Below are 24,627 nucleotides of genomic sequence, written 5' to 3' on the forward strand. Positions count from 1 at the left end.
TCCTATATAAATATATATATATATATATGCCTCTTTGTCTCTTTCGGAGAAAATCGAGGAATCTGAATCTCCGTTAAGTGATTATAGGGTTAAAAGCTGCTGCCAGACAATTGAAGTATGTACTGAACACAATCGTTACTACCTCTTTTCATTATTCGACAACAAATATTTGTCCAAGCCTGAAACTCGGTTCTTTGTCCCGGATCGATTCGCTTTAGGTATTGTTTCGAAGGTAATTTACCGGTTTAACGTGATTAAGGGAATTCAGTACTTGTACCCCGCATCCTTTGTTCAAGCTTGTAACATATTTATATCGATCATGAAGAAGAATTATTGAAGACGTATAATTCTCGGAAGAATGCTGTTTTAGCGTAGAAACAAACGTTTCCGTTTCACAATGTCCAATGGAATTGGAATGGACCAATTGGAATTACGCCGTTCAGCTAGAATTTTCGTGATTAGATCATTCAATCAAATTGTACAAAGTAATCAAGACTGTGATAAAAAGTCGAGGATCGAACGAAAAGTTTAACGACTATATCCTCCGTAAACGTAGAAATTAGTCGCACCGTAGTCAAAGAATTTTAAGGTAGACCGAATACCGAGACACGTTGAAACACAATTTTTGGTAAAATCCTTCAAGATGAGCTCTAAAATATGTCTTTACTTGTAACTCTTTTTTTCATTTGCGTACAATTGACTTGAGCGTACTTTTTAGTTTTCAAGCGGCGTTCTACATACATACGGAGTAAACGTTAATACCACGAGTAATGAATTCGTTACGACGCAGCTGGGGAGGAACGGAGTCGAAAATTTGGAAGGACCAAGTAAGGATATTAGGTGGTGGAAAGCAGGTATTTTCATGTCTGTAAGGAGAGCTCTCTCGAGTCGAGTAAGGAAGATGCAGGCGCAGGCGTTGCGGACACGACTGCAGTGTGGGGTGCGATTCTGCGCCCCGACATCGTACGCCTGGAGGACTTCGGGGGTAGGCAGAGGAGGTCAGGGGCGACAGTGCGGGTCCTGGGGGCGGCGCGGGCGCGTGGCTCCGTTGTAACAACCCCTGATCGCGACTGTCGGGACGTGGTTTTAGTCGCGATAGCCGTCCTCGAGCTGCAGTATCCGTCTCTCTTCTCGCTCGGTGTTCGGCCGTTTTCGGCTTGGGGGTGAATTAGTTTTTCTGCGAGGAAACCCTTCTGAAAGGAAAGTACGAGACGTCGATTAATCGGCGTTCGTCGCGGTGGCCACGGCCGATATTTTCACCGCAACGGGAAATCCCATTCCTGGAAAATTTGCTGTATATACTGTATACATATATTATACACTCACGAAATTTATATCACATACGCATCGCAGCTATTAATCACAGGTAAATCGATACGGCCGTAATGCCTTTATAACTTAAATTTCCTTACTTACCTACGTGTATATTCATTATCGGTAGTTTAACTGTGCAGCGATTTGTCTCGGTTCAAATTATCTAGTTTACTTATACGTACAAGAGAGGCTGTTATCTTTATCGGGGTATTTTCGTCGGGTACAGTTTTTTTATCGATACCCACCCTTCAGATTTTTCTACTTCGATTTTTCCGATGATCGAAGGAATATTGCCTTTCAAGCCGGGCGCCGAGAAAGCTCGGAGCTTTTGACAGCTAACTAGCTGGCTAGTTATATAGTTATATAGAACACCAGCTGTTCGACCGCGGTGCCAATGTCGCATGTCTGACAACAGAAAAAAAACCGCGTTTAGTTTTTTTAGATAAAAAATTTTCATAGAAACCATCGCCATTATTATCAAACTCGCTACTTTACCGAGCTTGTTTCGCGAACGAGTTTCGATCCCGTGAGATTAGCCGGATGTTCGAACGAGTTTAATATCTGTTTACACATTCCAACTTTAAATCCGGGAATCTCACTCACGGATATTTAAAGATTTGAGTGATTCATTTAATAGCACATCGCATTCGGAAATTGTTATTGCAGTCTAAGTCTATTACGATGGTTATTAAAATTTATTCAGCATATCGTAAAGTAGAATAATAGTAATAACCGGGAAAGCGATGCTTCCAGGACATGTGTGGGAAGAGAACTGAGCACTCATCTTTACCAATTTCAAAGCGACGAGGACAAAGTCACCTGCAATAAATTATGTATTATCGATCGTTGAGGATTTACTCATAAATATAAATATGATACTGGAAGTATAAATAATAACCATTATTTAGCCGACATAGAATTTTTTTCAAATTATAATGTATAACAGATTGGTTTCCTATGCAAAATTTAGCGACCCCCATAGCTTAACAATAAAAATAAAATAAAAAAAAAAGTACCACAATTACAAGGAGAATAAAAGCTCTGAGTAGAGATTCGGTGAAAAAGATCTAACTACGTGAAAATATAACTAGATTAGTATCATCGCTGAATAGCTAACCGGTTCAATTTCAATTCCGCATGTTGCGCAAGCTACGGTATTACGGTTTGAAACATGTACCTACATTAATTGTGAACTAGAACGAGGACGCGACGGTCGCGTTGCTCGAACCGATTACTTATCAGCTTGTTACACGAGAATTTTTTTTAATTCTTGTTCTTTTCCAAATCAAAAAGTACCTCGTAATCTTCGGGCGTTTATTTGGTCTAATTAATAACACCGGTGTTATAGATTCTCTTCAATGCTCCCGTAAGCTCGGCTAAAATGAGGCTACATAGGGCTAAAGAACCGACTGCTTCTCTCTAATCCACGGGAAAAATTTTCAACACTAATTTCCACTGTCATCGTACATGCACGCTGGTCTACGCTCACGCCGAGACGAACATCCCCATCGGCGAGGAGGGTGCACGTGACGCTCTCGTCCCCTCCTCTCCTCTCCTCTCCTCTCCTCTCCTCATGATGTGCGAATATATTTTTCGTAAAGGTTAAAGCTGGCTAGACTGCCGCTGCTGCTGCACCTCGCCTCGAATCGATAAACGTTTAGAACGAATACTGGACAACTAACCCTCTCTGTTGCCGGTGAAAATTTCACATGGTAAATTTGAACTCTGATTCCGTTGCAGCGGACAATGACCATTGAAAAAAGGAGAAATCATCTCGCGTATTTGGTACCCCTGCACCCTTTCTCTATAATATATACTCGTACCTGAGGGATCGATCAAGAGGCTTTTGCTTTGTATACCACGACAGGAATACACGCTTTTTATTTCACCGGAACGAGCGGGTTTTCACTAGGAAAATCGCATTGAATTCACCCCTTGTGAAAGTCGTGGCGGTTTATCGATCATTGACGATACATATTACAGCTTTGTGGAATGTAAACCAGTAAACAGATTACCGTTTTTAGTGAGATTGAACACGATATGGATGAGGTGATGATTGAATCGTTCCGCTCTTACTCTTCAGGAATGATTTATCCTTATATCATATGAGAAGACGAAATCAGACCAGTTATAGACTTGAAAAAAGCGTCACGAAGTTAAAGAGGGTATCTTCGTTCACGTGATCGATCGTTTTTATCTATAGACTAAAAAATCAAACCGAAAACGTCAAAGTTAACTGATACTGTCCCCCTTAAACGATTCACGCCTCTTGCATCACGCCACACTGCAAATGACTATAGTATTTATGCCTGTAGGTAGGCGATTTAAAATCGCTTCGAAAACTCGGGAAGATGAAGAAACGAAGTCAAAAGCGATGAGATATTTCGCAAGAATAATTGACAAAAAATCGTCCTACACGTGCAGATATAAAAATGATGAGAAAATGAGCTGCTAGATATAAACATAGCGATACGGTGTTAAATTTAACGAGAGCCAGTTCAGATGAAAATCTCGTCTTCTCAATTATTAACGAGAGGCAACGATTTTTGACGACCAAAGTAATCGTTCGTTTTTTCGTTTTCGTTTCTCTTTTTAATCTTCCCTTTGCCTGCCATGAAACGAGCCGTCGACGATAGGCAAGTTCCGATGCCCGCAGCCAGCTATTTCAGATATCAACGGTAAACGACGACGGAGACGTCATTTGCACGTTTGTATCAGGGGAGTTTGAGATTCATGAGTAGGCGACTAATTGTGGCAGACAATACTGAGGCGTCGACGAAGAGGATATCATACAGTCGTATCTTGACGCTGCGTTCTCCCGCAATTATTGAAATCTCATTAGGCGGCAGAGAGACGCGAAACAAGATATTATTCTCGAGATAAACAGATTTTGTTTCATTTCAGTATAGCGGAAGTATGGAGCGTCCTGAGGAGGCGGTTCAGGAACGCGGTCGAAACTTCCGATTACTTCACCCCGAAGAACTGCCTCAACTTCTGGACTTCCTCACCGGATATCTTCCCGAATCTCTGAAGGTATGCGCAGATTTATGCCTTATTAATTACTCCGCTTGAACTCCTTTTTCAAGAAAATCGAAGCTCCGTTTTACAGAGAAAAACAACGTTGAAACATTATTGAAAAATGGCATTGAAAAATAAAAACAACTCATTTCCAACAACATCGGCACTTGCATTCGCACACGAGACCATCACGTGTTATAATTCTAATCAATATATGTACAAAACCTGTACAAACTGATGCAACGCGTTTTTTATCCCGTGAAACATTTTAGAGCTCGCGGTGTAGCATCGTTACTCATATTTTTACGCGATATAAACCATATACCTCTTGCGATAATTCTATATTATTTCACGAACAACTCTGTAATCTCTTAATCTATTTATTGCGAGCGAACACTGGACGGTTATGTAATCACTAGATTAATCTGGCACGGCTTTTTACCTTATAGGTGAATTGAGCAATGGTTATACTTGCAGTTTACGTCTTTTCTGGTTAATGAACTAAAGTGTCTTAGTAAAATATTAAACTCCCAAATACCTGAATAAATGTCGTCTTCTTTTCATTTTATTCTCATCTAAATCGATTCCGCTGGTTTTGACTTCGCTTTCGGATACGTGTAATCGCTGCAGGTCATACGCGACGATCTCACATAGATCACTCATGCAGAAGCTTTCCACAGTTGCATCGCTTAGCTGGAGATTCTAGCTAATGAAAGCGATTATCACTGGAGGACGAATCACTGAATAGATTCGATGCGCAATTCCCGAACGGCAGAAAACAAATTGAAGCTTGACCGCGCTTTTCACCGATATTGAAGTTCAAACGAATCAGCGCAAAGTTTGATTTGCCCGAAGCTGGCAGATCGTCCATTTGACTTAGAAATAAATAAATAAATAAATGAACAAATATATTTCCCCGGAGCGAGGGAATTGGACTTTCTATGTCTCTAGCCGACCTGTATTAGTTCCCGCTGTCTTCATATTGAGAAAATGAAGCTTTTCTCTGTAATCTCGTCTCGATTTCCCAAGTCCCAGCTAATCATCACCCGACCGGAGATGCAATTTCGCTGGTGTTGTCATCGTCGACAGTTTCTCGCGCAACATTGTGATTTGCGGAGAGTTCGGAGTAGCTTGCCATCAGCTTTCCTATGGCTTCGCATCGCTCTATATACCATTGTAATATTATCCAGGGTACACTATTCCGCCCCGATAATACACATTATACTCGTATTCGACCGCTTCGCTCGATAGCTGCTGGCAAATACCCCTACTTTCGTAAAATATCATAATTCAAGAAGCCTGTTTCGGGGGCGGTGAAGATGCCATGGACTTGGCTCAAGAGTTAAACGAGCAGCTCATGGCGACGCAGAAGATTGATCCGAAGAATCGGGCACAAGCCACGTACACATCGCATAATTGAAATGAAAATATTCCTCTTGAAGAAGGTTTAAAGGTGCAGGAGGAAGTCTCCTGATCGTGATCCGGGGTCATTTGATACGGCTGGAGTGCGGAATTATTACATCGTTGACACGAGGTGGACTCGAGGCGATTATCAGCTCAGGGTGTGCGTACCGTATTAAATCGCGATTTAAATATAGGGCATGCAACGGCAATGAGATCAAAGTTGCGTGTGGCAATCGAGGCTGAAATAGTCCAGCTGGTGTATGTGGGTCACCGCAATGCCGTACTGCTGTCTTACCCCTGACATTGCCGCACTTTTCAAGGTCGCCTCCACTTCCCCAGGAAATCCTGGGAGGTCCTGAGGGAACCGGGACTAAGAAAAGAAGAATCGTGCGAAATCCACCGCAGCTTTTCGAAATGAGCAATGAAGGGGACTTTGTTATTTTTCTTTTTTCAATTTTGCGGATGTTCATCAGTGATCACTGGGTATCGGTATGGGAATAATAGCGATCGATCGCTTACATGATACTAAAAATTCTAATCGATTACGACAAAGCATCTACAAGACCCCCGGGCTCGTGCGGACTGTTCTTTGATCGCGTGATTCAACGACCCGCGTGAAACAACCAGCTTTAACAACAACTCGAGGAATAACTGTAATAACAGCGTTCTCAAAGTTTCTTTCTTTTTCTTCTTCTTCTTCTTCTTTTTCTTTTGTAATGTACACGTCACCTGGTTTTACGCAGGGGTGCGATTATAGGGAGTCGACGATTTTACGTCATAAAAAAGTTGAAATGTTTAGCTATAATACATTTACGTCGCTGGCGATAATCGCGATTCGTTCGTATGCCGGTGAGTATGACGCGGTATTATATGTATATGTCTTGAAAACTTTTGTTACAAAGTTTTTATTTTACGCATTTTGTAATTCTAACCACTTTTTTACTATAAGAATTGGCAAAGCTGCGGTAGCTAGTCAACGAGCTTTGAAGTGTATGAACTACACGTACACAGCAATTAACGAACTCGTGAAAAACAAGAGCAGCAGCAGGAAGAAAAACAAGGATTATACACGAAAAGAAGAATAGAAAACCCAAAGCGCAGCTTATACACAACGTTTATTCGATTGCTCTAAAGAACGCGTTGCATAAATAATACTGTACGCAATTATACAAGATTTGATCGTTTTTTTATACTCTCGAATTTTAGCAACCGTTTAGACGACATAACCACTTTATGGGGAGATTTAACAGCCAATATCGAGTGTATCGATATGCCTTTCATGGGTCGGGGAAAAGCTATTCACTGGTAACGAGTTCAAAGTATATCAACGTACCAAAACAGCGGAGGCGTGTACCTGAAGCCAAGCCCAAAGGCTAAACGGGTTCTGTGAAAAGGCGAGGATCGAAAATAACTCTTGAAAACCGGCATGCAGAGTTTGTGCTTTTAGTGATATCGAACATGCAAGCTTCATTGATTAACGCGATGATGTGATAAAAAATGTTTACGTGCATTCGAGGTAACCCTGACCCTCGGTCTCTCTCATCCCTCCCTCTCCTCCCAGCTTCACTCCATAACGAATACCCGAGCAATTCATTGCAACTGCAGCTGCACGCGGTGCACGACGATAAACTGCTCGACGTTAGGCATACATACACATTATGCAATTACACGGAGGTAAAAAAATCGATTTTGCATTACCATGTCAAACGCGTTCAGGCGCCAGTCTATTTTTGAACGTTTCATGCACGTCACTCAAGCTTTCTCGCGATTATCCTTAAACTCACGTACATCGAGATTTTCTTTTTGTTAATTCCTTCAATTCTTAAACTCGATGTTGTACCCCAGCAACGAGCGCATATTTTTCGGCCTCGAAATCGTCCCGCGAATTCTTACCGATTTAAAAAATATGGCATCAAGTTGAGAGGGTGAGTTTTCGAGAAGCTGCAAGCTGGGCTGTGAACCACTATTTCTACTGTAGTACACCGTAATATATTCATATGCTAATTCAGGTGTCTATGAAAACATGCGCATAAATGGTAGCGATTTTCAGACCAATTTTATTGAGAGTGTTTTTCTCTTTCGCAAATGGGACCGCCGCCGCCGTCTTTGCTGCCTCCACTTCCGGCGGGGGGTTTCAAATTAAATGCAAATTAGTTCGAAGCAAGATGAACCTTCGAACTTGAGCTACGGGCTTGGGACGTTCTTTTTTCTTCCTAAAACTGATCGAGCTCAGCAAAAAATATCGGCAGTGTCGTAAAAACGATATTATACTATATCCAAGCAGCGCGACAGACTGACGGTCGAATAGATTTTCAGAACCGTAGCAGATCGCGCGTTCACTCTTTCGACAAGACCTTGAACTTTGACCAAGAACCTCCGCAGTAAATTATCGCCTGATAAAAACCCCGCAGACATCCGGCTCTCGACGTTTTCACTCGGTTCACGGCTTAATCTCATGCTCGTCTGACGCGACGGCCACTTATACTACTTCCCGCAATCGCTGCCTGCGACCTGATACGAGGTTTTCACTACTTGTCCGAATCAGTTTTCCGATATTTTGCCCCTTGAATCAAGCCAACTTTTACATTCTCCGGAAATATTTCGGTGTGAAAAATTCATGCACATGAATCCTGCTTTTGGCAAATTTTGACGAAACAATTTTCGGGAGCAGTAATTTACATTCGGTGGAATCGTTATCGCTCAATTCATCCCCATCCCTGGCCGTTTGCGATTTACGATTCGGACAGGGATTCGGTAACGTAATAAACAGCGAATCACGAATTAGCCGGAAACACGCGTAGCTGTCAACCTACGAACGCAAACACGCGAAAACGTACATACAGAAAAACTCGATTTGGTAATTTCGGTTTCATTACTGTCGTCATATTGCGGTTCAAGTTGGCAAACGTTGGTTAAAGTGACGGTGACGACGAGGCGTCAGCCTCGGTGTTCCAGGTAATTTATCGCTTTACGATTAGGACGCGAACTTGCGTTGTACTCTTCAGACTCTGCCTTTGACCCTCGACTACTGTGCCTTCTGCTGATTCGACCCTCTTCCGCACATATTTCCTGTTCGAAAATGAATTTCGCAATCGTTCCGTAACAGTATTATTATTGTTATGAAATCGTTCGTAGGCGGGTATAAAATAATTGCGAAACACGTGGACGTACACGTAAATTATATGCTCCAATTGTTGATCCTTTATATTTTTTTCTTCTCTCATTTGGCCGAATAATTTTATCGTTATCCGAACTTTTTTTCCCTCTCGATTTTTACCGCCGGCAATCATGTGGTTATTTCTGTGCTTGATCGGTCTCTGCTTGTAGGCTTTGGGTGTGGCTCGTACGACTGACTTGAGTAACATTCGCTTGACGTAATTATTTCAATGCCACAGAATAAACGTCGGTGAATCCGAAATGTCAAATTACCCTCAGTTGTTCGTAAAATTAGGCATAATTAACAGCGGAAAATAAGGCATGATATACTCGTTGTTGTGCAAGCTGAGAATTCCGAGCTTTCAGAAAAACCACTGTACGTACGTAATTATGTACGTACGAACACGGTCTATCCTTGTTTTCAGTTAGCCACATAAATTCAGATCTGTCAATTGTACGTGAGTTAAGTATTCACTGATTGGGCAGCACTTACTGCCTTTGACGAGCTAATTGTATAAACTAAAAAAATACATCAGACAAGTAAACACCACTCACTCCGGTAAAAGCGCTCGAGAAGTTAGCGACAACTTCAAAGAGTTTTATACCTGTGTATAAATTGCATAAATTTAACTAAGGATTCAGTGTATACTTACATTAATGGCAAATAAACACTGCAATGTACCGACTCAGCGTTATTCGGACAGTACAGTTGTTTTAAAAATGGATTACTGCTCAGTCTTACAATTTTCGGGGAGCTTTTAAGGCTTCCGGGAGACACGAAGTAGACGAGAACGTGAACTAAAACGATTACCCAGAAACACGGAGCATTTAGAGTTGGCAGGCTGACTGAAAAATAATTCCAGCTTAGTAATTTTTTAGTAGCTTCGAACCATTCCTAACGCTACGTTTGTAGAGTCCTTTCTTGTACATACCTCCGCAGCTTAAAATGCTGGGTGCTAACTTTAATCACTTGAATGTATTTCAGTTTCATCAAACTCTTTTAACCTACCTGGAGGAACGAGTCTGGGAATTTCACTTTTACGTGGCAGACGGTTGGCCAAAGCAGTCCCCAATCTGCCTCCACTTCCCAGGAATGACATTGTCCGTAAGTATAAACTCACGGAGAACTATTCTCCGGAATACGATATCAGAAAATTGTCAGGGGACACCCGAAACGACTGGAGGCTGCACGAATAGCAAATTTCAAAAACGGTCTTCTGGCATCAGACGCTTCCAACGCTGACGGGTCACAGCTTCACTTAAATTCAAAGCTCCCCCCGGGTTGTCACCTTTGATCGTTACCACCGCTTTCTCCCCCGGCAATTTTACACAGCAAAATATGATCACCGTCATCCTCGATGTTCCTGAACGTTATGAACCTTCGACCTACCACGACAAGCGTCCACTCCCAGTTTCACTTTCAGCACTTCATAATTCATCGACTTTTATTGCACCGTCATAGCATCCCTTCTATACATCCGTGTATAAGGCAGTGATTTCGGTAACGTTCACGAGGAGCATATAATGAACGGCACTAATTTTGCACTATCACCGTTACACCGATTTTCAGTCCTTTTTTGGTATCGGAATTACAGCGGTTTTTACGGATACGAAAGCTCTGTGAAAGCTCAATTAAGTACTGAGGTTCATCTGTCGGAAAGCGCAAATTGCAAAGAAGGATCGAAAGAAATGCTTTGCTAAAATATGTAAATGAGAAAAAAAATTTCTTTTAAACAGAAAATCCATAGCTGTCTGTCTTTCATCCATTTGTTGGGCATTTGGCGTTATGTCTGCACAAAAGTGTATCAAGAACGGATTCCGAGCAAAGACGCTGCGCGATAAAAGGAATCCGTCGATCTTTACAATCCTGAAGAAAAGGGTAAGGATCAGTGGCGAGACTTGATTTTTGTACACGTCAAACACGGTGGTCATGGTAACGAGCAGTCGGCTGAAAACGTCGAAGTATACAAGTCAAAGGTAGCCATTCGAAATTCGAACACGCGTATTACGGTTGGAAGTCCCAGGAGAAGATGGACGGGGGTAGGATTTGGGATGGGGGAGGAGGGGGATGATGGCCCACATCCCGGCCTGGCTCAGGGCCAACATCTCGCGAAACTGAACGCCCCCTCATTCCACCTGCAAAGTGGAAGGAGTCCAGGGAGCCGCCATATCCGCAAAACGAAACCTGCGGGCCGATAATTCCGCGGCTCAAACTTTTACCCGGCAATTTTATTCCAGCTCTCTGTTAGTCAATTCCAATAATTACGAACCGCGAACACGTATAAAGCTTGGAGTATATATATATATGTGTATACTATTTCGCTACAGAATTCGCACAGATTGATTATTCGCAGAATATATACCGTGACTATAATCGCACCAATAACTCTGCGAGATTCTAAGATAATTTTTGTTTCTCAATTCTAAACGCGATTCCGGAGATTCTGTGCATATGGAAGAATATAATGTGTCTAAAAATCTGCAGAGCCGGAGCTTTCAGTCGATATAGTGTATAATAATCTTCTCCGTACAACTCGCTATTCAAGCTCTGTTGAAATCAACTTGCTAATTAAAATTTATATTTAAGGTATATAAAGGTATATAAAGATTGTGCGATAAAATTCTTCGGAATAATGTAAACAACGAGCATTGTACTCTGCAGAGATCGAGTTGCTGCAATCGACACGACTCAATGAACCGTACGCCAATAAGAACAATGCCATTGTACTTTCGTAAGACAGCTACAGTAGCTGATTGTGGCATGCGACTGTAAACGACTGTTAAAATTACTTGACGAATAAGATTATGTGTACAAAATTGACTGATCGATCGAATTCTTCTCTCCCTCAGCCGCACGGTACTCTCTACGAAAGCGTGGGGGTCTTCTGTCCCGGCGACAGACTGGAGTTGCTGAAGCTCCTGCGAGCGGAAGACGTGTTGTTGGACTGGTCCCGTCCCTTGTACATAAATTTCACGCACTGCGACATAGTCGACGAGTTGGCGCGGCTGTACGAGGGTACGGGAACGGTGAACCGAGTCCTGGGTGACATCTGGGCGTGCGAAGAGCCCGAGAAGACTGCCGAGGTCGAGGAGGACGTGGAGGAGAGTCAGACGGACGTCAGGGTCCAGCCTCTGAGGCCGGAACACGCCGAAGGAATCCACGAGCTTTACTCGGCGAACGACGTGGAGTGTCACGAGCTTTTCCTACGGTTGATAAAGACGCTACCAGCGGCAGGAGTCTTCGCGGGTGATCGACTGGCCGCCTGGATGGTCCAGTCCTACTACGGAGCGATGTTCTCGATGCAGACGCGGCCCGAGTTCCGGCGGAAGGGTTACGGCACAAAGCTCGCGAGGTACCTGATCAAGGCAGTCGCCGACCGGGGCTACAATTCCTTCGTATTCATAAGGCCGGAGAACGAGGCGAGCCGGAGCCTCTACACGAAACTGGGCTTCCGGAAGCTCTACCAGACGGCCAGGGCGGCCTTCACGCCTGAGGGATGGGAGGAGCCAGAAAGCGAGGGGAACCTCTTCCTCAGGGAAAACCTGGAGAACGCCGTTAGGCAGCTGAATCACAGGGTGGCGATGGACGCGATCTGCGACGAGAAGGAGGAGGAAACGGCGGAGGGGGAGGAGGAGGATCGCGTCGCGATACCGACCTCGGTTCTCGACTCGCCCGTCGATTCTTCCGCCCCGCCGATATCGAACAAATACGCCTCCGAGGAAGATGTGGACGCCGTTACAGCCGACGACGAACCCGTATTGCTCGTCAACGGCGACCGTAGCGTTCTTCAGGCCGAAGACAAGCAATCCACTTGCTGCGTCGCTGACGTCGAAACGGTAGACGAAAAGGAAACCATATGCGCGCCCTCGGTCGAGGACAGCAACGAAGGTGACGGCGGGACGGATTTTAACGCCGATAGAAACTAATTGTTTGTCGTACAATTTCCTATTATTTTACGATTATTATGTTATGTTATTATATTATATTATATACATATAAAGCTCGTTATTCGACGCACGCGATTTTACTTACAGTTAGGATTACGTGTATATCGAATTAATTAAATGGATATACGGAAATTTGTGAGAAAGAAAAATATAATGATCGAAGGCATAAGATAACCGTGAGTAAAATATAATATATAGACGAGAAACACTTGTTATAAAATACGTACCCCGCGGCTTGCGCTTGGCACATTCGACAGCGGTAGCATTCGGAGAATAAAAATTCCACCCTCACCCTTGAATTACGTAGTACGTGCAGGTATAATTTAAGTTTAAGAAATCAGAAAACGAAATTAAAACTAAAACGTAAGAAGAAGAAATAAGAAGAAATTACGAATATGTAACATAAGTACATATATATATTATAGAATATTGTATAACATCTTCTAAGAGATCGGCTAACTTGTAGGGATGCAGTCAATTCTGATTTCGTGCGAATCACTCGAGTTAATAAGTATGTGTAATGATACGTATAACACATGTATAGATATTGTATAAATGTAATATTTACGGGAACTTTGAAAGGTCTTCGATACTCTTCATATCATATAAATATAGTAATAGGAATTGAAACCTTGAAATTATTGGTTAAATTCAAAGATGCGAAGCTGCAACGAGCGGTTTTCAAGTGATAACTTACTATGAGGATAAAATCAGCCTGGAAAAATGTGTGGGAAACCTTTTTCTCTTCTCACTGTCGGACGTTTTCAGAAAGGTTTTGCAAAGTCGCTGTAATGCGAAGGTTCAAATGTCAATACAGAAACTCGGGGAATTTGGCAAAAAAAAAACTGATTGCCTACAGACAAGTTTTGATATCACAAAATCGTTTCAAACGTCAAATTTATCAACATAATAATTTCCTTTCAAACGGTGTTTTGTAAAATTCGCGGTATTTTCCTATTCACACAAAAACGCTTAGATTGAAAAAAAAAAAACTTCGATTTGGCAAGTGTTATCAAAAAGAGTAATATATATACAAATTGGCGAGTGCTCAACGCAATTGGTCGAGTTTCGCACGAATCTTCTGACATGCATCTTTCGTATAATAAATACCTAATATAAAAATGAATATATATTTAAATAAGATTAAATATCTGATGGAAAAAAAAAAATTTCAAAATTACTATATTAACTGATTAATAATACGAATTGTATTTACCGCGCAGAGGGAGCCCCGCCGCCCCAGCTCGACGTAAATACACACATGCATAGATACATATGTATATGTTGATCCAAAAAGAGACACTGATATAAATTAGTCGCGTTAGAGATGTAATACATGATAGATAGATAGTTAGATAGGCATTGTATAATTTTTTCTACATTTTTAGCGATCGAAATATATTTATTATATTGTTATGTATAATAATTCGGGGACTGACTGTGCTGATTAAGGGGCCAGCGGCGCGGCGTAGCGGTTTTAGGGGCGGTAAAGGGAGGGGCGAAAGGGGCTCCCCAAAGGCCCCCGTTTTTATTTTAAACGATCGGGGGCCAGCTGTGATACTACCTGACTTAAAACCTTACAAAAACTCTAGTGAAATATATATTATTAAAGAAATGAAAGAAAAAAAAAATTAAAATTTTAGTCATACATGTATAACACACGTAATACGTATACGTCGACTGAATCAACATTTAAAGACAGTCACCCTCATGGGGATCGATGAGTGTTAAACGGATCGATATCCCGCCGATAAAGAAGCTACCGGATCTATAACGCGGCTTCTCATGACCCAGGCCTATACGTACTGGCAGAGTTCTTGCTACAAAAGTTTGCCCTGGGGTGCAACCGTCTTTAAATTCATCCGTCAACAACGTAAAGAACAAACGGAACGTACATCAAATTACATAAAAAATAAATGACAAGTATAAAGTAATTCACTGTTTTGCCAACGTGTCAATATTGATCTACCGTACAATTTTCTTGAACTCTGATCGACTATGTCGCATACAGATGAGACGTGTATTATACACATAAGGGTGGTCCTTATTTAAGGTGTTAATAAATTTTTTCCAAGCCACTCCTCAAATCAACTTCAAATAATTGATTAAATAATAGACAAATTGCATATCATTGTTTTTTAATTATTTGGAGCGGTTTTGGGGGACGAATGATAAAAAATTCGTCCAAGCCCTGAATAAGGACCACCCAATTACACATATAAACAAACTATTTACGATAATTAATTCGAAATTGAGGGTAGTTGACGAAACAATTGGTGTATGACCTATCAATATTATATAATGATTTTGTGGTGATTACGAAAAGATATTCTAACTAATTGTTAAATATTATATATTTTGTACGAATTGAAGAAATAAGAGGAAGAAAAAAGCTGTAGTGCAGAGGACAGATTCGGTATGATGTGTATATATAGGTGCATATATGTACACTGTATGTACGTAAACCAAATATCTAATTATACATACTATACGTATATGCGGTATAATAATATTCACGTCTAATATTATAATTGGTAGCGGCTCATGTGTTATAGTTTATTTTTAATTTTAATACTTTTCAAATACCCGTTATTAATTATTACATGTATTGTGCGGTGCGATGTAATCTCGAAAGTGTAGAGATCGCTTTCCGTAACCACCATAACACATTACATCCCTATACACATACGTACATTAATACAATTTATGACACCTCCCTATTGCAACTATACATACATATATATATATCCGCGGTTTCGTCGTACATTAATTATCATTTTTCAATTGTTGATTATTTAATTGGGCAATCGAGCTTATATGGTATATAAAAGAAAAGAAAAATACAAATCGCAAGTATTGCGTTATACTAGAGACTCGCGGCACAATTTCTCGTTAGTGTATATACCTATTTAGTACATAGTAAATCATTACTCTATGATACAGCTATATACTTCTTTGAAAAACTATAACATTATAATTGTACTAATTATATTTAAATTTACTTTGTTTCGGAATCGATATATTTAATGTGTAATTTTCCAATAGATAAACACAAGATGCGCGTTTTCCGTTTAAGAATTTTACGCGATTCATTGGATGTATTCTCCAGTATAATCCGCCTGTATAATTCCAATCATAGCGAAACGTATATGTGTTTAATTAAGATTGAAAATTTGCTTACGACAGGGAGGACCGGCCGAATGAGAATAACTATGTATGTAAGATATAGAACAAAACGGAAAAAAAACAGAGAAAAAAAAAATTAAAACCAACGAACAAACGGCAATTCGCATAAATTCCAAGTGCTACCTGTTACGATTAAGCTACAATATTAGTGCTTAATGAAACCGTTTCCTTGCAGATAGGCCTAAACAACAACAAAAGAAAAAAGATCAATTACCTTATTCCTATATACGCACTACTCTTGTAAATACAATCTCGATTCCGCTATCTTGCTCTCTCTATATCTCGCACGTTGCTGCTTCACGGGCTGCAACACGCTCACTGTTCCCATACACAAAATTATTATTACTCATGAATACGTATTTCTTCGCAAGGAAGAATCGATATTATACAGCGATCATTCACGCTGTATTTAAAATTTAATCTGATTGCCACACGGACATTAAGAATCCAATTGTTTACGCGCTATAAAAAAAAGCAACTCTTACACGATTAATAATCAATACGGCACTTCACGTTTAAACCCCTGGATAAAGGAAATGGTATTTAAATATTGGCCGATTAGTAAAGGAATTTACTACGCAGCGCGCTATGCGAAAGAATAATCCATCAAGGCATAGGTTTCGGTTTTGATTTATTTTACTGCAATCGATCATGATCATTGCCGAATCGTCGTGTCGTGATTTATTATTATTATCAATGAATTTATTGCCAATTTTTATAGAGGAAACGTGTTACCGTTCGGAAAGTTTCCTTATCCGATTAAACTGGTCACCGTTTGTTAGAGAGAAAAATTTTAATTGAGCGCACAATATTTGTGCATGATAAAATTGTTATTGTTGACTGTTATCAAGGAATTCGAGAATTAATTTGGCCCTTTTTACATGTTATTTATATACAATAGTTGTGTGTTATGATGATTTTAGTATTAAAACAAAAATAAAAGTAAATAATTTGTTCGATACGGCTAGATAATATTTGATATTCCGAAACGAGAGTCATTCCGTGTAAGAATTTGGATGATAAAAAAAATCCTGTTCTTTTCAAATTATACTTAAAATTCTGATTCCTGCAATTAGTTTAGTTTATAATTCTAAGTATGAGCACACATTTCTTGGTCTGTCAAAGGTCTGCAGTGAACACATGTTTATATCCTTATCCCGAATATGCTTCCTGCCTATACTCGAAAATATAGGCTCACCATCAAATGACTATAATAAATCAATAAATACCAATTTTAAATGGCTCGCCTGTATGAATTATGTGTACAAATATTGTAGTTAGTATATACATATAAGAAATTTGAGTGCAATTTTCAATTCACAGGCTACAACTTGATCCCCAACTTTTAATATCACACAGAGAATAAGAAAAGCATGCATAACTGCACTTCTGTCTCTACCTCGTAAATCATAAGTCTCGTCAAATTATATGTGTGTATAGAAATAACGATAATTAGCATTGCCAAATACAGATATTTGCCATCCTGAAATTTGAGACGTGGCAGTATTTGCGAAACAGACTCTAGAATAGATAAATTTGCCAGAGTGATATTCACTGATTGAGTCAATATGTCCAGAAAGAAATTGTGATCGACTAAATAATTATGAATAATAAAGCAGGCAACAATGGCGTTACGTTACAATGTGAGATTAACATATCGCACAGAATTGAAGATAATAAAAAAAAATCGTCAATATTATCGAAAAAGGTGATTATTCGATTGAACGCACAGAAATTAATAAGAACTTTAATTAAAGTTTAATCACTTTATTTATGAGCTCAACATAACGTGTAAATCATGGGTTGTGATACGATCGGGGATATTTGGGATGGGGGAGGGAGGGTAGTAATAAAAAAGAATGAATTTTGGATTGGATCATACATATAGTTTAGCTTCTATAATATTTAATTATATGATAATTAATATAGTTAATTCTTATAATAGTCAACGTATTATTTTGATGTTTTCCGTTTATGCTGCTGCTTATTTCAATCTTTTATTAGTTAAAAACTATGACTAATATTCCTCTCTTTCTTCTCTCGCGATTTCATATTTATTTGTATTATATCGCTTCGATGCCGCATTTCTCTCTCTCTCTTTTTGTCTCGAATGTATGAAATATCAATCAACAAGTACTCTGCTACCCGCAATACCACCGCATTGTCGAGTCGAAGTCAATCCGTCAAGACATAATGTCCGCGGGTATCGCAAAACGACTTAAGACAGACAGTTTAAGGAGTGACGTGCAGGCTACAATGGCGCCAGCCACTGTATACATCAACATTCAACCCCTCGGAACATGCGGCAACAATATATTATTATGTACACAATTTACATAATTTTCATTTATCAAGCGCCGACCGTGTGTATACTTGATGATTTTTCTTTTGTGTTCATTTTTATTACAATCATATGTATGAAATATCCCTAAAATTCTCTACATGGGTATATAAAATACAATGGAGTGATAACAAATATCGTCCAACAGACGACCGATGCTATGGTACATCAAATATTTAATTCAATTCTCAATATTCGGATAATTTTTTCCGACGTTTACGAGAAAGGTTTGTTTAAATCGGTATTATTTCAAATTGAAATCGGTTTTGTTTATCAAGAAGTTTTCGCGACCGTGTTACACGAAAATAGTACGAATTAAGACATGGTCGCTTTACTTGTATCGATAATGATTAAATCACGTTTTACCTGGTCCTTCATAGCAAAGGTCTTCTGTTTGCATGTTATTTATTTGGCAAATGCAACTTTAAAAAAAACTTGTAGCTGCTGGAGCTTGTTTTTTCGCTTTGTCTTATGATTATGAACCACGACTCGCTACCTCTACCTGCGCGACTACACTTATCGACCATGGAACGTCAGAAAAAAAAATTAGTAGCAATAATGATAATAATAATAATAACAATCAATAACTACCTACCTCTAAATAATCTACAAATACAAATAATGACGTCTGAGACAACGTAGCGCTCCATTGAAACTACGTCAATTTTGTTTCCTGAGTTTCATGCATCTGATAAACTGCTGTAGCCGAGAATGGCAGCCCAGAGGCTGTTTCAGGTTCCTTTGTGTGCTTAAATTATAATCTTTAATTCTTCTCTTCCTTCTTTTTCTCCTCCTCGCCTTCCTGGCTACTCTGCTCGTTGCTACCGCTGCTGGATTCACGCTCGGCGGCCATCTGAATAGAAATTAAGAATAAACACCTAATGCTTAACCGGAGATTCGGGATTTAGCAATTTTATCATTACATGAATTTCCGGACAATTTGATAAAAAAAATATTCTATCTCTTTTCAACCAGGTTTACAAATGTTTACCTTTTTGTAAGCCATTTCGAAGAGCTTCAAGCTAGCTTGTTGAAGTTCGTTCGTTTGTTTCTTGATTTCTTCAGGATCCGTGTTGTCCTTATTCGCTAATGTTTCTTTAACTTTGTTGACCAGCTCCATCAATTTCTCACACTGCAATAGTCGGAAAATAAAATCAAAGGTATTAGTAATGATTTACTACCACACACATTAACCTTGGAAAGACCAATCTTTATCTCAGTAAAAATTATCCACATGTCAGTTTTGAGAGACGAAAAATGTTATAACATCATATATCACTGGCTGAAAATTCGTAATTGTAAGTCGCAGCGGGTGATAATGCTCAAATAGGCTAAAGGGGAGAGAATCTTGAAAGATTAAATAAATATGCAAACCTCTTCAGCTGGCAATTGGGATTTGAACTCCTCCATCTTTGCCTCTGTGTCATGCACGATACCCTCTGCTTGGTTGACAGCCTCCACGCGATCTTTCTTTATCCTGTCTTCCTTAGCATATTGTTCGGCTTTCTTAACCATGTTTTCAATTTCATCCTTGCTCAAACCACCGCTGGACTGGATGACGACTATAAAATCGTATTTTGTTACACAAGTTCGATGTAATGACCAACGAAAAATTATACAAAAGATAAAAACTTACTCTGCTGTTCTTTGCCAGTACCCTTGTCCCTTGCAGAAACGTGAACAATGCCGTTGGCATCAATATCGAATGTGACTTCGATCTGGGGAACTCCTCTGGGCGCTGGCGGGATTCCGACTAGTGTGAACTGACCGAGTAGTTTGTTGTCATTAGCCATTTCTCTCTCACCCTGGTGAACCTTGATTTCTACTTGTGTTTGGCCATCTGCTGCTGTGGAGAACACCTGACTCTTCTTAGTCGGTATCGTTGTATTGCGAGTGATCAATCTGGTGAACACTCCTCCGAGAGTTTCAATACCTAAAGGAAAATTGAATGGCTGAATGAGAGATCGAATAGAAACGAATAGTACAAAATTGAGTAGCAACCACGGGTAAGTGTCAGTAAAATCTTGTCGTCATGTTTAAATCTGAGAGAAGATTAGTTATAAGCATCATGTGAAAATAAAATGAAACTACATAGCACCGTCGTCATAAAAATACATTCTGAAAATAATCACCAAGAGAGAGCGGAGTTACATCCAGGAGAAGAACATCGGTGACATCGCCAGCAAGTACACCACCCTGCACAGCAGCACCAACAGCGACAGCTTCATCAGGATTCACAGCCTTGGAGGGTTGGCGGCCGAATATTTCTTGTACAGTCTGTTGAACTTTTGGCATTCTGGTCATGCCTCCGACAAGTAGAACCTCTCCGATGTCAGACTTTGACACTTCGGCATCAGATAAGGCCTTCTGGCAAGGCTGGAGTGTACGTTTGATCAGATCGCCAACTAGATTTTCAAACTTGCTTCGTGAAAGTTTCAAATTCAAATGTTTTGGTCCACTGCTGTCCATGGTAAGATAGGGCAGATTCACATCCGTTTGGCTTGAACTAGATAATTCAATTTTGGCCTTCTCAGCTGCTTCCTTGAGCCGTTGCATAGCCATTGCGTCCTTAGTTACATCTATTCCTTGCTGCAAAAATGAGGCAATAACTGATTAGCTACCGAATAGATTTTTTATTACTCCAGTAAATCTGTCGTTATTCTAATTATGTTTCTCATGTCCGATACTTTAATGAATGGAAACATGGTACAGTAACTGATAAGTCAGTTAGAATTATAGCAGCTGTTGACTTATCAGCAAAATAATTGACCCTTGGATCCCATATAGTGAAGGATGGAATCTCTGCCATTAACAGACTATTGTAACTCGTTCTGTCGACTAATTATTGAACAGAGAAAAGTAATTAAGTGAATATCAAATGCTAGGTGTGCACTTACGTCTTTCTTGAACTCTGATACTAGGTAGTTGACCAAGGCGTTATCGAAATCTTCACCACCTAGGAAAGTGTCTCCGTTGGTAGACTTGACTTCGAAAACTCCCTTCTGGATCTCCAGAATGGAAACATCGAAAGTACCACCACCCAAATCGTACACGGCGATACTGAGAATAAAAAAAAACCGATCAGTTAATCTATACCACCAAACGGTGCAGTAAACGCTAGCCAGTTCAAGAATCTCTCAGAAATATTCTCTCCACATTTGTACATTGTACTTTAAGAGACGAAAAATAAAAACATCATTGAAAAATTACTGTATATATAATTTGAAAACTACTTCGAATATAATTAACTTACATTTTATCGTCAGTCTTATCCATGCCATAAGCTAAAGCAGCAGCTGTTGGTTCGTTGATAACTCTGAGAACGTTGAGACCAGCAATTTGCCCAGCATCCTTAGTCGCTTGCCTCTGAGAATCATTGAAGTAAGCTGGAACCGTGACTACAGCATTCTTGACTGGCGTGCTGAGGTAAGCTTCTGCTGTCTCCTTCATCTTCATTAAAACAAATGCTCCTATCTGACTTGGCGAATACATTTTTCCGTCAGCTCCCTGAACCCAGGCATCTCCGTTCGAGGCTCGGACAATCTTGTATGATACTGTTTTCCTGAGAAATGAAACATCTCATCAATTAATATGGAAGTGCAAAGCGTGCTAAAATCAAAATTGACTTCCCCAGCACTTTAATACTCACATTTCTTTCTTCACCTCTGCATCGTCGAATTTGCGACCGATCAAACGTTTTGTGGCGTAGAAAGTATTTGCAGAATTAGTAACGGCCTGACGTTTGGCTGGCATACCGACGAGGCGTTCTGCGTCTGTAAATTTATTTCAAGTTTCAAGTAAATAGGAGTTAATATGGATTTAAGAAATTCAAAGTTGATGCTGATTCAAATAGAAAATGAAGTTTTACTTATGGTTATTCACAAACCTTTGGTGAATGCCACATAGGACGGAGTTGTGCGGGAACCTTCAGCATTCTCGATTACTTTTGCTTGTTTACCTTCCATTACTGCTACGCAGGAAAACGTTGTTCCAAGATCTATACCAATTACTGCACCTTTGACACCTTCCGATCTATGTAAAGATTATAGAGAACCATTAAATTAGGTAGATTATTTGCTAACAATTAAGTTTCTTTTATTTATAATAAAGGCTAACAGAAGTCATTTTAATCATTGTTCATTGTAAAAGCTTTCTAAATTCTGCATTGCTTCGCATGTGAACATAATGTTACATATTGCATAAGATTAGGAAATCAAGTTCTGTTCATAAATTTGGCTAGATAAATATCAAACAAGCGTCTCAATATAGTCATCTGGGCTACCGAAATGAAATTTGTTCCGAATACTAATAAAAATGAGAGTGAACAATGTGTAAAATTATCATTTTTTCTACCAGTGCAAGATAAATGACTGAACAAATATTCCGTTCAACACATATTCTTCGCTGACAAACAAGCCCCGCAGTTGAGCAAGACTCATACATTGTTCGATAAAGTTGATAAATGTTGTCATGATAGTGTTACATAATTTAAAAGAACACCAGTATTGAAAAAGTTTTCGACGTGCTGAAAAGTAAAAATTTTCAAATTTTCAGCTCAGCTTAAAGGAATGATTATACTCACTTGTATCTGTACTGGTGAAGATCGGTTTGTCTCTGCGAGACGGAGAGAGTCGGAGCGGCAGCCTGTAACAGAAATAATGCATGAATAAGAGAATTTTCGGGAAAATGCCGGCTTTTGAAATGCGCACATAGCCGGCAGGTCCGCTGCGGCCGGCTCGAGGTAACGCGACATGATAAGATGCGTAGAAAGAACAATCGAGTCTACAGGGTAAAAAAAAGTGTAGAAGCTTCCAAATGTATGGTGAAACGGTGAATAAACCGAAGCTCATAACATGATAGAACATGGAATTGAGCGTTTAGCAAGGACTAGAAAAACGCGGTTATAGGGAGGGCCGGAATGATTTTCTGGGTGATTTGCGGTACCGTGAAATACTCACATTTTTTAAGATTGTACTGAAGTTTTGCTTCCTCGAAATATCTCCAACGACTCCGGTGCACCCTCGGCTCAACAATCTAGCTGCGGTCAACATTTTTCAACAATTATTTCGACGGATTTTAGAGAAATTAGGATCGAAGACGAAACTCTCGACTTCACGTGTAGTGATGCAACTCCCGTAGGGCTAGATTCTCTGTCTCTACGCGCAATCGCGATACGCACTTCGCTCTATTCCGTTAGACAATATGGCGTTGTCGCTCCTCGACATCCAATTGCTATACTGTTCTAACGGAAGGTTCCAATCCGGGTATTTATACGTCTCCCACCATGTGCGAAGGCGCAAGAGTGATCCGGAATGTTCTACAAAATTCGGTCAAAATTACGTCTCTTTCTCAGCAGCGAGCATACTACCAATGAAAGTAAATTAAATTTATTGAACGGCGTAAATATTTTAACTGTAGTTAGATGTAGTTTTTACAAAATTTTTAACATTAGATATTGCATATGGTAGATAAATGATTGGCGTTGTACGTTTTCCGGTGTGCGTAAAATATCTGCGCATGTATCGAGCAGTGGCGGGGAAGCTGAAAATATCAATCTCGTTTATTTAATTTTGTTCGTTTCGAGCACGACACGTATGACGTAATATTACCTCGTGTTGCGTCAAGGCAAAGAAACCAGTTTTACTTAATTACCCCTTCATCTACCTCTGAATAAAGTTTTATGAATTGTTATGACAATTGTTCGTCGTTTGTTTGCTAATTTCAGTGGTACACGTACCCTACGACATACCAAAAATCACATTCTCAACTTTAAATAATCAGCCACCAATCGTAAAAATCGATAGAAGTTTGATTCCATGTCAGACTTGGGGGATTCTTCACGACTTTAGTGAATTCCCTAAATATAGCGGACCTCGTTAGAACTAGTTTTGGCGTCGCACTTGTTTATAAACGATTAGCTGAATAATCTCAAGATGGGTACACATGCGGAAATTGATTCTGCGAGAGCTCATTTTTTTCCCTTGTCGATTATGTTGGCAATGTAGAAAAATTAGCTGTCGCAGAATAAATTCCCAAAGTGTCCCCGAGCCGACGAAAAAAAGAGACATACCGTAAAAACTTCTAAATATTTTAAACTTTAAAAGTAATAGATATAAGTAATTAAAATATACATATATATATGTGGTAGCGATACTAGCATCGTGGGTACTCATCCCTTCATCCCGGAGTTCAGAGCGCACAACAATTAGATGGCGCAGGAGCCGATGCGTATCGTACGCGGACCGACTCACTTCTAATCT

The 24,627-nt window shown here is 39.9% G+C and overlaps 3 protein-coding genes across 3 annotated transcripts in view; 1 reads left to right on the forward strand and 2 right to left on the reverse strand.

Annotated features, from left to right (window-relative positions):
- Positions 1-16,296, reverse strand: part of LOC124413181 (transmembrane protein 230) — a 35,311-nt gene extending 19,015 nt beyond the window's left edge. Inside the window, exon 1 of the mRNA XM_046893585.1 lies at positions 16,241-16,296. The gene's annotated coding sequence lies outside the window, so the exon portion shown is untranslated. The remainder of the gene's footprint in view (positions 1-16,240) is intronic.
- LOC124413180 lies at positions 1,024-13,660 on the forward strand. The gene is made up of 4 exons (XM_046893582.1): positions 1,024-1,366; positions 4,219-4,347; positions 9,878-9,997; positions 11,743-13,660. Exons 2-4 carry the CDS (start codon positions 4,231-4,233, stop codon positions 12,817-12,819), a joined length of 1,314 nt encoding a protein of 437 aa, XP_046749538.1. The 5' UTR covers positions 1,024-1,366; positions 4,219-4,230; the 3' UTR covers positions 12,820-13,660.
- Positions 16,297-17,995: 1,699 nt separating the features above from the next.
- On the reverse strand, positions 17,996-23,597 carry LOC124413178 (heat shock 70 kDa protein cognate 5). Its single transcript, XM_046893573.1, has 11 exons — positions 23,326-23,597; positions 22,950-23,011; positions 22,254-22,399; positions 22,017-22,140; positions 21,621-21,929; positions 21,265-21,427; positions 20,500-20,956; positions 20,004-20,300; positions 19,742-19,929; positions 19,359-19,499; positions 17,996-19,220 (listed from the first exon to the last, which is right to left on the reverse strand). Exons 1-11 carry the CDS (start codon positions 23,416-23,418, stop codon positions 19,131-19,133), a joined length of 2,070 nt encoding a protein of 689 aa, XP_046749529.1. The 5' UTR covers positions 23,419-23,597; the 3' UTR covers positions 17,996-19,130.
- Between the last annotated feature and the right edge of the window lie 1,030 nt (positions 23,598-24,627).

The sequence above is a fragment of the Diprion similis genome, chromosome 12 (assembly GCF_021155765.1).
Source record: "Diprion similis isolate iyDipSimi1 chromosome 12, iyDipSimi1.1, whole genome shotgun sequence".
In the NCBI taxonomy this organism is placed as follows: domain Eukaryota; kingdom Metazoa; phylum Arthropoda; class Insecta; order Hymenoptera; family Diprionidae; genus Diprion; species Diprion similis.